Source organism: Heloderma suspectum, chromosome 1, assembly GCF_057233095.1.
Source record: "Heloderma suspectum isolate Gila_16-S chromosome 1, 16-S_ref, whole genome shotgun sequence".
Classification (NCBI taxonomy): domain Eukaryota; kingdom Metazoa; phylum Chordata; class Lepidosauria; order Squamata; family Helodermatidae; genus Heloderma; species Heloderma suspectum.
In genome coordinates, this window is record NC_139458.1 from 131638135 (window position 1) to 131652381 (window position 14247).

The following is a 14247-nucleotide window of genomic DNA, read 5'->3' on the forward strand; positions in this document are numbered from 1 at the left end:
GCCATGAAGATCCATGGGTGATTTTAGGCCAGTCACTGACTCTCAGACTAACATTCTTCACAGCATTGTTGTGAGGATAAAATGGAGAGGAGGAGGATCACGTACACCTCCTTGAGCTCCTTGGAGGAAAGGCGGAATATAAATGTAACAAACAAACAGAGAGACAGACAGAGAAGATTAAATGTGAAATTTTTAACCTTTGCTGAATTAGTTCCCAGGCAGGATTCACCTTTCAGAACTGTATAATTAGGGATTTCAACATTGATCTTGAAAAACCACTTTGCTGCTCTTATGACTGATTAAATTGGATGCTTTTCCTGTTGGATCTGTCCACTTGTTCTAGAGTTAATGGCTTGTTTGCTGTTCACAGTGAAGTTTGTTCTTCCCTTTCCAGGTGAAGTACGTCTTGTCGGCTTGCACGTACAGGCCTTGGTAGAAGCTGGCGTCAAGGCAAGAGATATTGCCGTCATTGCTCCTTACAACCTCCAGGTGAGCGTGTCTGCCATGCCCTCAGAAGCACAACATTCTGATGCTTTAATTTTGGAAGTATAGGATCTTTCAGGGTGGGCTGACATTTACTGTTTTTACCTTCCAGGCGACATGTTTATTTGTGGGGAGGTTTATATCAGCAGTGCCTTTGTTTTTCAGGTGGACATGCTAAGAGAGCTCCTGTGTCACAAGTATCCAGAACTGGAGATTAAATCAGTGGATGGCTTCCAAGGAAGAGAGAAGGAGGCTGTTATCCTCTCCTTTGTGAGGTCCAATAGAAAAGGTAAATAGTTTATAACCGGGGACAATATGGAATGAAAATAAATTTCAGGTTGACAGTACTGTGTCTTGCTTCTACTGAATCTTCCTTTGGAACAAGGCACTGACCTCTTTTACATGTGCTCTCAGAATCATGGGAGCTGCTTCTGTGTAGGGCTCATGTGCAAATAACATGACTATGTGGATGGGGCAGGATGCATGTATCATTGGCACCCCCCACCCCCTCCTCGTGGCTTGCCTAATGCCTGCCCCAAGAAACTGATTATGCCCATGTGGGCAGGTTGTTCTTGCAGCATGGGGTCACACCACCTGACCGTGGCCTCCACACTGCTGGGAACACACAGGAAGGGGACCACTGTCTCCCTTCCTGACCAGAAGCTTCCCAAGGAGGCTTTGCTCCGCCAGGGAAAGGTATAGAGCAAAACTAGTGCTGAGAAAAGTCCACAGAGAACTCTTTCAGACGAAGCAGAGAAGTAAAGTAGGGACAAAAATTGAGCAATGCCTGTAGTAGCAAAGAGAGAGAGAGAGATGGAAGTTTGACTCACTGTAGCAAATAATTGGGATCCATCCTGTGATTTGTCTACCAAAGCCTAGTACGTGGAGGGTGTGTGTGTGTTATGGAGACAATTTAGAATCCTGTCTGGAGCAGCACAGCTTTACATGACAAGAGGCTCTCGTTTTTGTTCTGTAGTGCTTAGATAAGGATGTGTCCATGCACAGGCTGTTTTACTGAAAAACTGGTGGGTAGGCACATATATGCTAGAAGGCAGAGTGGTCTCTGGATGTTGAACAGTATTTAGGAAGAGGAATTGATTGAAAGGAAAAGAGCAGAAGTTTAACTAGAATCTTCCACACGGTCACAGGTAGAGCTCAGTTTTTATGGTGTGTGTATGAATACACAGTTGCAACTGTAAGTTAATATGGTCACTGAGTAACTATACTCTTGATTTCCACATCTCCATCATATCTACAGTCTGATCACCATCTGAACGGGTAGCTGTACATTTGCTGCATGCCCCAGTGTGTGATTCTGGCCAGTTTAAAAACAGTTTTTAATGTTATATCCCACTTTATCTTCAAAAACCAAAACCAGAGCAGCTAACAATAAGAAAATTATTTTAAAAAATCATATATGGGCAGGTTCATCCTGAGTATGCAGGCAGGTTCTTTAAGTGAGCCATAGGTAAATACTGGCTCCTTGTTATTTCTCAGCTTAAAATTCCATATTGCAGCAAATGTGAACTAACCGCATGTGTGGGACTACTGCAAATGTGAGTCAAAAGCTAGCCTGTTTCTGAGACGTGGTCTTATTGAGAACACAGCAAACTTTTGCCGAAACCAGCAGCATGTTGCCCATTAAAATTGTGGGACATGGTATGTTCTGATCAGAGCTCGTAACTCCTCTGCTTTCATAACAAAGGATAAAAAAATATGAATATTGGAGTCAAAGCAGTAGCACCTCGCCTTGCTGTTCATCTACTAAAATGAAGTAAGCAAATCACAGCACGTTGTTATTTCTGTATTCTTATAGGTAGTTGACACTTGGCAATTATTTTCCATGTTATGTTTATTAAGTACATATTTGTGACAAATACTGTTTAATATACCAACAGGCTTTGTGCCAAAAGGTTGTATGTCTTCAGATGGAAGGAACAAATCCTGCCAACCTGAGTTGCTTCTGTTGTTTGTTTTTCCCATTTGCCTCCTGCTTAGCTGCAGAAGGAGCAGGAGACTCACCCTCCACCCAAGTTAGCGGCTGAGCTGACTCATCTTGGCATTTGCTATCTGTTATTATAGATCCTTGAGAAAATAATTGGAGATCAGAAATAGCTTCTGAAAAAGTCTCATATGTGTTCGTCATTTATAACCGTTTGCTCGTGCACGTGTGCTGGTTAATTGTCTTTTTTTTAATAGCATATGCTGTCTATTCTTATGACCTTTATGAAAGTTAGACTTGTATCAGGAACTAGGAACAAGCAAAATGTAACTGCAGGGCTCTGAGACAGACGTCTCTTGCTAAATTCTTCTGGAATAATACAGTCCTGACCTATATCTTTGGTCTAGTTCCAATGCAGGCAGGAAAATTAGTTAGGTTTAGTTAATCAGCTTGGACCATCCAGATGGATATCCCTGCTGTTCCACTTCTGACACTCCAGATCATAATGATGCAAACCAAGAATGAGCATCTGTGGCTTACGAAACTACATCAAGCCTCAGAAATTATCTTTTCTGGCTCCTGGCCATTAACTCTTTTATTATTTAAAAATAAAATGTAATGAAGCTGGATTTCCAGCTGGATTTCTCAGAAGCTGACCTTGAGGCAGCATTGTGGCCACTCCAGAGCCACAAAATAAGTAGGGCTTTCAACCAGTTGAAGAATTTTAGTTCACTAATCAGCTGTCTTCTTGCAAATCAATGTATTCATCAGTTGAAGTCAAGTACATTTACATATTACCTAAACTGCAGTGTAGGTGCTGTTTGAGGTATTTAAAGAGGTGTAAGGTAATTTTAATGTAATAATCAAAATCTCCCCATCAGTGTTTAAAAAGAGAGTCCTTCTTTGATATTTTCTTTTTCCTTCCCTATTACAGGAACATATAAAAACCAAAATAGCCTCAAAAAATCCCAATGTGCCTTCAACTCTAAACCCCACTGATTACAATTCTCTTTCACTAATTAAAGTGGCCCCCTACTGATTGATGAATTATGGCTGCAATCCTGTGCACGCCTACACAAGAGTCCATCCCATTGAACATAGTGGGATTTACTTCTGAGTAAACATTATAGGACTGTGCTATAAAGTTTTAGGACTGTGATCAATCTGCTAATTAAATTTATTAAACCCTGTGGTGAAGTTGGGTACTATATATGTAGCTGGGTCACTTAAAGGGCCCCTAGCAAAATGTTTTTTGACAAATACCTATTGAATACCTCACAGGACCCAGTGCTTTGTTGTTTTCCCTAAGTGATTTAGAAATCTAGGGTTTGGAGGACAAGAAACACACTCTAATAAACTTCAAACCAAGCTAGGAGTTTCTAATCTGTATTCCTTTTCACTTCCATATTGAGTTAACAGTGTAAATGTAAGCAGTGCCATGACTGCAATCAGAAAACTAAGTCAAAGAATTATTAGTATGCAAGGCAAGATTTCACTGTGCAAAAATGGTGTCCATATTTGTTGTGAACAACTTCAGCTGCATCTGATTTCTTCTAACGCTGGGATTAGGTGCCATTTGTTGTGGTGAGGAGGTTTGGCTATATGTATTTTGCAACTCCACAATCATACTCTGTGAGTGTAGAATTAGGTATTGGGCTGCAAAACCCCAAGAAATCTCTAATTTCTTCTAGTTTTAGTAGTAAATACTATATACAATGAGACTATAATAGTATACCTGTGACTGATGTATTCATGCCATGTGGTTGCTTATTCCTGCTTAGTATCTGCTTATGAAAGGCCAATTGTTGTTCAAAACATGTTGCGTTTTGTTTATATATGAATAACTTTGTCTCTGCACTCTTCTGTGGCTTGTTCATACATTGCATTCAGTTTGGAAGCTTTCTTCTTGGTGGATTTATACTTCTTCCATGTACATCCCAGCTGACATCAAGGTTTCTGTACACAATCCTGTGTATGGGACCAAGAAAGAAAAAGCCCCTGGTTCACAGTTCATCCAGACATCCACTTATCCCAGTGTGTTTGATGTCTCCCTAGCCATTCGGATATGAGCTTGTACTGCAAATATTTAACACTGGGCAGTATCCAATGCTGCCCGTCCACAAGCGGGACCCACCGCTGCTTCCATTCCTCAAGCAGCCAGCCCCTCTGATACCATTACACCAGCAGTACCCACTGCTTTCGGAATGGAATTTAGCACTTCCGGGAACAGGCCATGAAATGAATGGAAACGCTTGTTTCTGGAACAGGGCAGGTCAGCGGAGCTCCCCTATGTGAGTTGGGCTGGCCAGCCTGCCCTGTTCCAGAAACTAGCATTTCTGCTCATTTCGGGTTGCCCCAGAAGTGCTAAATCTCTGTTCTGCAAGTGGTTGGCACCGTTTGTGGAAAGGAATTGGCAGGGTTGGCTGCTCGTGGGCAGTCTCCGTTGGATGCTGCCAATTGTTTGGTTAATTGTAGTAACAACCTACTGCACAGGATAATTGTAAACATTACGGAGGTCGTATATGTGAAATACTCTAAGCACATTAAAAGCATACTAAGGCTGCAATCCTTTGTACACTCACTTGGGAGTAAGTCCCATTCAACTCACTGAAACTTCTGAATAAATACACTTAGGATGGAACTGCACATCTTGTTGTTCTAACTTTACAAAGGTTGGTGTTTGAGGTCTGTTTTATTGTTTTTATGACACGTAGGTGAAGTGGGATTCCTCGCTGAGGACCGCAGAATAAATGTCGCAATTACCCGTGCCCGGCGCCACGTGGCTGTGATAGGTGACTCTCGAACCACTGGCAACCACGGTTTCCTTAAACGACTGCTGGACTATATGAGTGAACATGGGGAAGTGCGCACCGCCTTTGAATACTTGGATGATATTGTGCCTGAAAACTATGCTCCCAAGAACTCTCAGAGTCTCGGTGACCAAGAAAGGAGACTTAAGTGCAACACCTTACCAGCCCCAAAGGCTGATGGTGGGAAACCACAAAGAAAACCAGCCAAACAGATGGGAGAGAGGCCAGTGGAATGTTCTGTGCAGAGCACAGCCAGGGTCACACCAGCAAGAACTGAAGTGAAAGAAAATTCATGTCACCATAAAGCAAGGATATTGGAGTTTCTGGACAGTAGTGAGACCCAACTGGATTTCCCTTCATCATTAAATGCTCATGACAGGTTGCTTATTCACCAATTGGCAGAGGAATGCGGCCTGCAGCATGTAAGCATGGGAGAAAGTAGAGACAGATACATAAGTATTCGTAAGAAAGCCACTACCACAAACCTATCTCTGGGAAATGTGAAGGACTGCAAAGAAGAATTACCTGACAGGCCTCCAAGCCCTCCAAAACAAGTTAATGACCACAGGGAAGAGAGAGGAAGCTGTACTGGTGCAGGGAAAGTGGATCTGAAAACATTGCACATGGAACGGCTGCAAAGGGAGAAGGCCAAGAGAGAGGAGAGAGCAAAACAAAGTCAGGAGCTGAATGTCAAACTGCAGGAAATCACTGGGAAGAAACACAAAAGTGAAGCCAAAGGTATATATTCCTCCATTTGGGGATGTCTTTTCTGTAGCAATTTCTGCCTTTGCAAAGCTTTTAGAAGTTAGACTGATGATACATTTCTGTAGCTCTTTCACTCTCCTTTAGTCTTCTGCTTATTCCATCTTTTATTGAAATCCCCCTGGAGATTCTTCCGTTGAGCAACAGAAATGTATAACTTCTTGCTACTCCTTTATGTACCTTGTCTCCTCCTTATCCAGTTTATCTTGCATAAATCTTCTGAGAGGGACTTTATCATGTTTATGTTATACTGAGTGATGCTGCTTGCTTCTGCATGGCTTAAAAAGCCATCTGTTCTCATACATGTGAGGCCAACCTTCTGCCAGTCCATACATCTGAGATGATAATTAGTCCATGGGTTTCTGGATAATTAATCCATGGGTTTCTGATCTTAGCTATGAGGACCAAATTCTTTCCAGACTTTTCCAGAGGACTGGATCAACACAGCTGTGCCTCTTTATGCCCATAATAAAACACTGTGTTGAAGACTTTCCTTTATTGCTTTCGGGTGAATGATTTTTTCCCCTTATGCTTTTAGGGAATGCTACTGTTAAAACTGGAGTGGAAAGTGCAACTGAGGAAGACTTTGATGCTATGATTTCTGCTGCAATTAAAGCTGACAACACATGTGGTTTCTCCAAGTGTAAAGCCAGTGTAACAACCCTGGGGCAGCTCTGCCTGCATTGCAATAAACGCTACTGTCTCAGCCACCACATCCCAGAGGTATGCGTTGTCCTATCCTAGTTCAGGCAGGCCACCATCTTCTCAGGGTTTCTCTACATGAGGCTTTTATTGCGTGCTCATGATTGGTCACTCACAGTAGTTTGCAGGTCCTTTACGTGACATCGTCAAGCTCCAGGGCCTCTCCCATGCTTCCTGACCATTATTGCAACTTTTTTCTTAACGGGGCAGTATTTAATTTTAATGGCATTTTGAAGCACTCCAACAGCTCATGTATTTCCACAATTCTGCTGTACCATAGCACCATCTAGTGGCTCTATAATGAAACATATAGAACTTGCAGACAAAGGAAATCCCTGGAAAAAAAGCACATGTAAAGGAGCTGATCTTAATCCTGCAAAGAATCCAGAAGCAGAAGCCCCAGTAAAGGTTCAGGATAAAAGCTTGATGTAGAGAAGCCCTCAGTCTCTTGAACTCAGGCCTTCAGGTCTGAATTTCCCATAATGTGAAATAAGAGCATTTCACAGACTCTGCTTCTCAAGAAGCTTTACAGTCACAGTCTGAAGAAATATTGAAGGCCAGTTCAACATGTGCAAATCCACTGATGGGTGAACCCCCCCAGGTCATGTTTACTTTATCTTGGCATATATTTGAAAATCTGCCCTTAGAGTGTGTGTGTGTGTGGGGGGGGGGGGGAGATATGTCCAGGACTATGAAAGCAATATAGCCTAAAATGCACATACGGTATAATTCACAAAGAAACCATGACGTATGTTTGACTCCAGTTTAATATCCTAATGATGGAGCAGACCTCCCATGCTGTGCTGTTAGTGAAAAAAGAAACTTACTCAGTGGTGCTGTTTTTGCCCATACTCGTTAGGAAAAATGAAGCATTTCTTTTGTTCCCCCTTCGGTACTTTTTATGGATTTAGGTTTTATGATCTTCAGTATGTCTGAATAATCTCCCTTCGCCAAGCTCTAATACAGTAGTGTTTTTGTCTCCTGACAAGGTTGACAGCATACTTTTTTCCCAGGCCTTTAATAAAAATGCACCCCCACCCCTCTTCTTCCCTGTTCTCTCCTGGGTTAGATTTTAGGGTTTTTAAATTTTTGTGCTGGTGTCCTTGACTGGAATGAACAGACCAGGCCATTAAAATGTATTTAACATTGTGGAGCAAGGGATCTGTGTTTAACAGTGTGTCACTGTTGAAATAATGTGATTCTTCTGTGTCCTTTCCCTCCCACCAAGCATCTGAGTCATTTCCTCTTTACCTTAAATCACCTCTTTACTTTTTACTTTGCAATTCACATTCCTTCCCCTCAGACTATCCAGATGTTTGTAGGAGGGTGATGCTGTAGAGTGGGGTGGGCAGAAAATAGATCTCCAGATGTTTTGGACTTCGGCTCTTAGCATTCCTCACCACTGGCGATACTGGCAGGGTCTTCTGGGAGCTGAAGTCCAAAACTTCTAGAGATCAACCTTCTGCTCACCTGTACTCTACAAAAGACATGTATATGTGGAGAGCTGGTGATGCTAGCATGGGAAGAGCCATCACTCAGCAGTAAAGCATATGGCATGCATGTGGAAGGTCTCAGGTTCAACCTCTGGCATCTCAGGTTCAAAGATCTTGGGTAGCAGAACTGGGGAAGGCCACTGCCTGAAACTTTGGAGAATTGCTCTTCGAGTAGACAGCACTCAGGTAAATAGACTAACGGTCGGAATAAGGCAGTTTCAAATGGCACTGACCACATTACGTGCTCTCCTCAAGCATATGTGCTATACTTTCATCTCTCTGCCCCACCCCCATCGCTGTGACAGATTTGTGTACAGCCATTTTGATTGTATATCCTGCACTAAGAACAGATTTAAGTAAGAGAGGTTGCGCAGAGCCTTTCTTTCTCTCTTGCACAAGCTGTTCTTGTCACACTGGTGCAAAAAATGCCACAAATACAGCACCTGACATGGGTGCAGCAGAATTTGTGATTAGCGATCTGCTTTATCCTACATGTCAACCAAAGCTAAAGATCACCATCTGCCCATCACAGCAATTCTAGCAAAGAAGCAGGTAGGGTGTTAGGGATTCTTTGCATGTACTCAACATGTTTTCCTAAGACGTGTAGAAGGTGGGAATGTTTCAGTCTGCCTGTACAACGCTGTCATGTCTGCCCACATGCTCTACCAATGTAGCACATAGAAGGCTTCTGTGCCAGAAATTATAGTATTGATTTATCAGCAAAGCTGCTTCCAGATGTCCTGTTTATGCTGCTCTGATTTATTTGAGGTAGTTGGTCATATTGTGCTTTCAGTCTCATGGGGAAAGCGTTATAGGAAAGCTATTGAGGACATTTTTGATCAATAGTACCTGAAATGTTTGTATTATGAATTCACTGGCATTCTGCCAGCAGTTTGGTGGGGTGTGGTTTTTTTTACCATAAAATAGAAATGCAGCAAAATGTACTAATATTTTCTGTGGTGTATGCCACAGGGAAAAATGAGCAAACGAGAAGTATTCTTCCATAGATATGTTTATGATGGGAAAATTTCAGGTGCCTCAAGGCAAGCTCGAATCAAGAATAATCTGATTACAATACTGTGTGAATAAAGACATTGAGTACAACCATTTCTGTCTGAATAATATGTGGGGAAATATCCCAAATGTTTGGGTACTCAGACGCTTGGATTAAAGGGTTTGTTGTTTACATAGGATCATACTGACAAAGGGCCACATGACGAACATGGTGTGATCTTGAAAAACTAAAGGGTAGTTTGCAGTTCTCCCTACATGTGAGCAGCCACGACCACCCCAGATACATCTGTACCCGTAATCTTATAGGACAATATTGGTATGAAGCAAACAATACATAGAATCATAGAATAGTAGGGTTGGAAGGGGCCTACAAGGCCATCGAATACATGAATATAGCCACAGGTGTTCACATGGTTCTAGTGACTGGAAAAGTACAGTTGCAAATGCAGAAATAGCTGCCAGCTGTTTCCCTACCTGATCACAGTGTTACAGCTGCATCTAAATAAGGAAATCTGATTGTGTGAAGTGACCCCTAAGAATGACAGGAAAGATAGGATCAGTGGTACAGCTAGGTAGTTTTAGACTCTGCAGTTAATGGTCTTACATGTCACCCCTTAGACAGTCATGTGTATTAGTTCAGTTGTAAAGCACACAATTAAAATTTCTCTTCACACACCCTGCCACCATTCCATCCTTTACAGCTGCTTCTACATTCTTGGTACATTAGCAAAACAACAAAAAACTGTTTGCCAACCCTGATTTTAAAAGAAGAACAAGAAAGAAAGAAATACTCTGAACACGTGCAGTTTGCAGTTTAAACTCACTTAAATCAGCACTATCATGACTATAGGAAAATTAAAAGGAGTTTGCCAGCCTGGGTGCTGACCTGTTTGCTGCTGCCCCCATTACCTGCCACTCTCGGGGGGGGGGGGGGCGGGAGGCGGGCTGTGTGGCCCTGGACTTTGGCCCCAAGATCCAGCGCTTGCTGCACCGATTCACATTAAGGGCTTACTGTTGGATTTTAAATAGGTATGTCTTGAAGAAGAGAGCATTTTCTCTTTTTAGCATATGCAATCACCAAAGTAATTTTATTTTCAGCTACAATTTTAAAGCTAGCCACTTAAAGGAAGTGCAGTAGAGCTCCCTGGTGAAGACCTAATTGCTCAAACCATATTGGGATTTATACTGCTTGGATTAATAAACTTTTCTCTTGCATCTGTTGGATTTCTCTCTGAATTTTAAATAGGTTTGACTTGAGGAAGAGAGTATGTTCTCATTTTGGAATTAAATCAGCTCAATTATTATCAAACCACCATGGGACAAATTTATGTAGAGCTCAAAGCTAAATATTTCCCAGCCCAAATGTTAGATTAGTTAAGACAGAACTGATGTTAAAGACTTTTGTGGGAAGCCTGTATTTGGTCCAGTGAGATCACAGTCAAGTTGCTCCTGGTCTGCCAATCACTTGCCATTTCTTTTGTTTGAGAGTGTTTTCTCATTTTCTCGAAGCTTTGGACACAATCCAGATGTGAAATTCTTAATTAAATGAAGTCAGAAATTATTCTGACATAATTTTAGCAATAGCTACAGCACTGTTTCACCTTAATAAATCTTTCCAGCAAATCAGCCTGCTTGAATTTCATCACTTACCTGTAATGAAACAGGCTTCAATCAAAGCCATTTTTCAGTCATTAGTTAAACTTCCTTTTTTATTTTATTAGTGTGTCTACTTTTCTCTCTAGTTATATTTCCTCCTGATGTATTTACAAAAACCATTCTCCTTACAGTAGCTTTACTTTGCCCCTAGAAACCTTTCAACACTGAGGTATTGCATGGCTCTTCCCGCACCCCCTTCCTTTTTGATTCAGATATTATGATGCTGTAATAATTTCCTTCTTCCTTGAGCATCATTTTCCCTCCAAGATACTTCCGTAATGTTCCCTTATATTATTCTGTCTTCTAGAATGTATCACACTGATGGCTTATATATTGCTCTCTACACATTGGCAATCCTTAATTCCCTGTGATTTGGTTTCTGGTTTCTTCTCTTACATGATGTTTATTTAGAGCCAGCAGTTGTGCCAGAGTGCAGGCCATGCTGTTAAGTCAAGGATGGGAGATGGTTTGCCAGTCAACATATCTGCTTTCTAAGAGGAAGTTTAAAAAATCTAGCCTGGGGATGAGCAGAGATGGCTATTACCGTTACTCTAGAAGAAAATATAGGAACCCAGGATTAAGCAGATGCAGAAGAATCTGAACGCCAGGGAAGTTCTTCTTCTCCTAAATTCTAATAGTCGTCATATCAAAGGCTGTATTGTTCTACTCCAAATTCTGTTGGTATGAAAGATAGCACCTATCATCCATCGAGGTGCCCAATTCCCCAGTAAATTTTGAATGGCCCTTGGCATCAATTTCGTTTGAGGCAGGAGTTGCCAGACAGTCATTTGGACCTGGGGAGATGTTGATAGGAAATGCAGTCTGAATGAAATCTGAATTGAGACTAAAAGCGTTCCAGAACACTGTGCACTCTGATCAGAGGCTGAAGTTTGAGTGGTCAAGAACTGATGGAGAGTATTCTGTAGTTTGTTTTCATCACAGCCCAATCTGAATTTTACAATGTTTATAACTACATTCACAATTCTGGACCAACTATTTTAATGAAGCAATTTACTTGTAAAAAGATCTCCTAACTGCTAATGTCTGATTTGGAGAGTTTCTCCCGTAATTCTGGAAGCAAAACTGCTTTCCAATTAAATAACGGTTTCATTGGTTAGGCTTTTCTGACCTGTGCTCTTGTGACAGAATTGCAACTGGGAGAAAAGAGAAAGTCTGAGGAACTCCTTGTCTTCCAGCAAGATCAGGATGGCTCTTGCACTTTCTGTGGCAGTTGTGTCTGGTGTAAGAAAGACCGATATACTTCCGGCAGGCAAGCACTATTACGTATTGCATAAAGTATGGAGAGTCCTCGATGCCTTAGCTCCAGCAGCATTTTTTTTTTAGAGTTCCTCAGTAGGCAATTCAGTAGGCTGGTTCTGTCTGTACATGAAAGTGAGGTTCCTGCTAAACTCCTTGGGAAAATTCTAATAGAGATCAGAGGCTGTATGCAATGAGGCCAAGTCACAGTAACATACTGAAAACTGCATCTTTACTCACTTGTGTTATGGGAGCTGCTTATTTCTTCACCCTCTGTTTGTGTTTGTTTTTTTCCCCTTCTGTCACATGTGTTTACTGTTAGTTACTTTTATAACTCTCAGCATTTTGAACTCATCCAGCTGAACAACCCAGCTGTGTTCCTTTTCTGATATAAAAGCAACAGTGGAATCAGCAGCTGCAAGTGAGATATCATCTGACAGTACTGATTATCTTTTATGCAGCTGGGCATCATCACTTTCATTCAAAGGATCTTGTTCATGTGGATGGACATGTTTTCAGTGATGATATTTCATTGTTCATGATTATCATCTTTATCATAAACATGGGTTGCTTAAGAAGAGGCCTGCTGAATCAGAGAACAGGCCTATCTAGGGATGAATGGATTGTATAAAATCTGCTCCATGGATTGTCAGGCACCTTTTGTCCTGTCGTCCACCCATGGACTGAATCAGATCTTTTCTTGATTCCGAATTTGCACAAATGTGCATTCGCACAAATTTGCACATGCAAAAATGTGCAAACCCCCCCCCCCCCGTTCGTGTGCACGCATTTTCATTCTTTAGCCTATGGGGAAAATGTACATTCTTGACCATTTTTAAAAATTTTGCTTATTTTTCTATGACTAAATTTGCACAAAATTAGGAAAAGTTAGAAAAAACAGTCCACAAGTCTGCAGAGTCCACCCAAGAGGGGAAAAGCTGGTCTGCTGTGGAATCTGCGGGTCAGATTCATGAAAATCTGAACTCATTTGATTGCATTGTGGATTCTTCCGACACCCCTAGGCCTATCTAGTGGCCAGCTGGCTACCTATGGGGAACCTACGTGGCTCAACAACACTACAAGCGAGAAGGATCTGGGAATTGTGGTTGATCACAAGCTGAATATGAGCCAACAATGTGATGTGGCTGCAAAAAAGGTAAATGCTATTTTGGGCTGCATTAATAGAAGCATAGCTTCCAAATCCCAGGAAGTCCTAGTTCCCCTCTACTCAGCACTAGTTAGGCCTCATCTGGAGTACTGTGTCCAGTTCTGGGCAACACACTTTAAGAAGGATGCAGACAAACTGGAGAGGGTTCAGAGGAGGGCAACAAAGATGATCAGGGGACTGGAAACAAAGACCTACGAGGAGAGACTGAAAGAACTGGACATGTTTAGCCTTGAGAAGAGAAGACTGAGGGGAGATAGGATAGCGTTCTTCAAGTACTTGAAAGCTTGTCACAGAGAGGAAGGCCAGGATCTCTTCTCGATCATCCCAGAGTGGAGGACACGGAATAATGGGCTCAAGTTACAGGAAGCCAGATTCCGGCTGAACATCAGGAAAAACGTCCTGACTGTAAGAGCAATACGACAATGGAACCAATTACCTGGGGAGGTGGTGGGCTCTCCCACACTGGAGGCGTTCAAGACGAGGCTGGACAGCCATCTGTCAGGGATGCTCTGACTTGGATTCCTGCATTGAGCAGGGGGTTGGACTCAATGGCCTTGTAGGCCCCTTCCAACCCTACTATTCTATGATTCTATGATTCTACAAGCAGAACATGAGGGCAACAACCCTCTCCCACTGATGTTCCCCAGAAACTGGTGTTCAGAGGCATGCAGCCACTGATCTTGGAGGTGGCACACAGCCATCATGACTAGCAGCCATTGATAGACTTATTCTCCATGAATTTGTCTAATCCCCTTTTAAAGCCATCTAAGTTGGTGGTGATCAACACAGCTTATGGTAGTGAATTCCATCGTTTAACTATGTGCTGTGTGAAATAGTACCTGCTTTTTTCTGTCCTGAATTTCCAGCCATTCAGCTTCTTTGGATGATCCTGGGTTCTGCTATTCACTTTCTCCACACCATGCATAATTTTATAAGCCTCTCATGCCCCTCAATTCTGAC

General features: G+C 42.1%; 1 protein-coding gene across 2 annotated transcripts in view; it reads left to right on the forward strand.

Annotated features, from left to right (window-relative positions):
• IGHMBP2 (immunoglobulin mu DNA binding protein 2) overlaps positions 1-14247 on the forward strand; it is a 109618-nt gene that overhangs the window by 78204 nt on the left and 17167 nt on the right. For both annotated transcript variants that reach the window (XM_084858180.1, XM_084858169.1), the window contains exons 11-14: positions 395-489; positions 649-772; positions 5140-5973; positions 6536-6720. In XM_084858180.1, the coding sequence (XP_084714306.1) occupies positions 395-489; positions 649-772; positions 5140-5973; positions 6536-6720 (1238 nt within the window). The remainder of the gene's footprint in view (positions 1-394; positions 490-648; positions 773-5139; positions 5974-6535; positions 6721-14247) is intronic.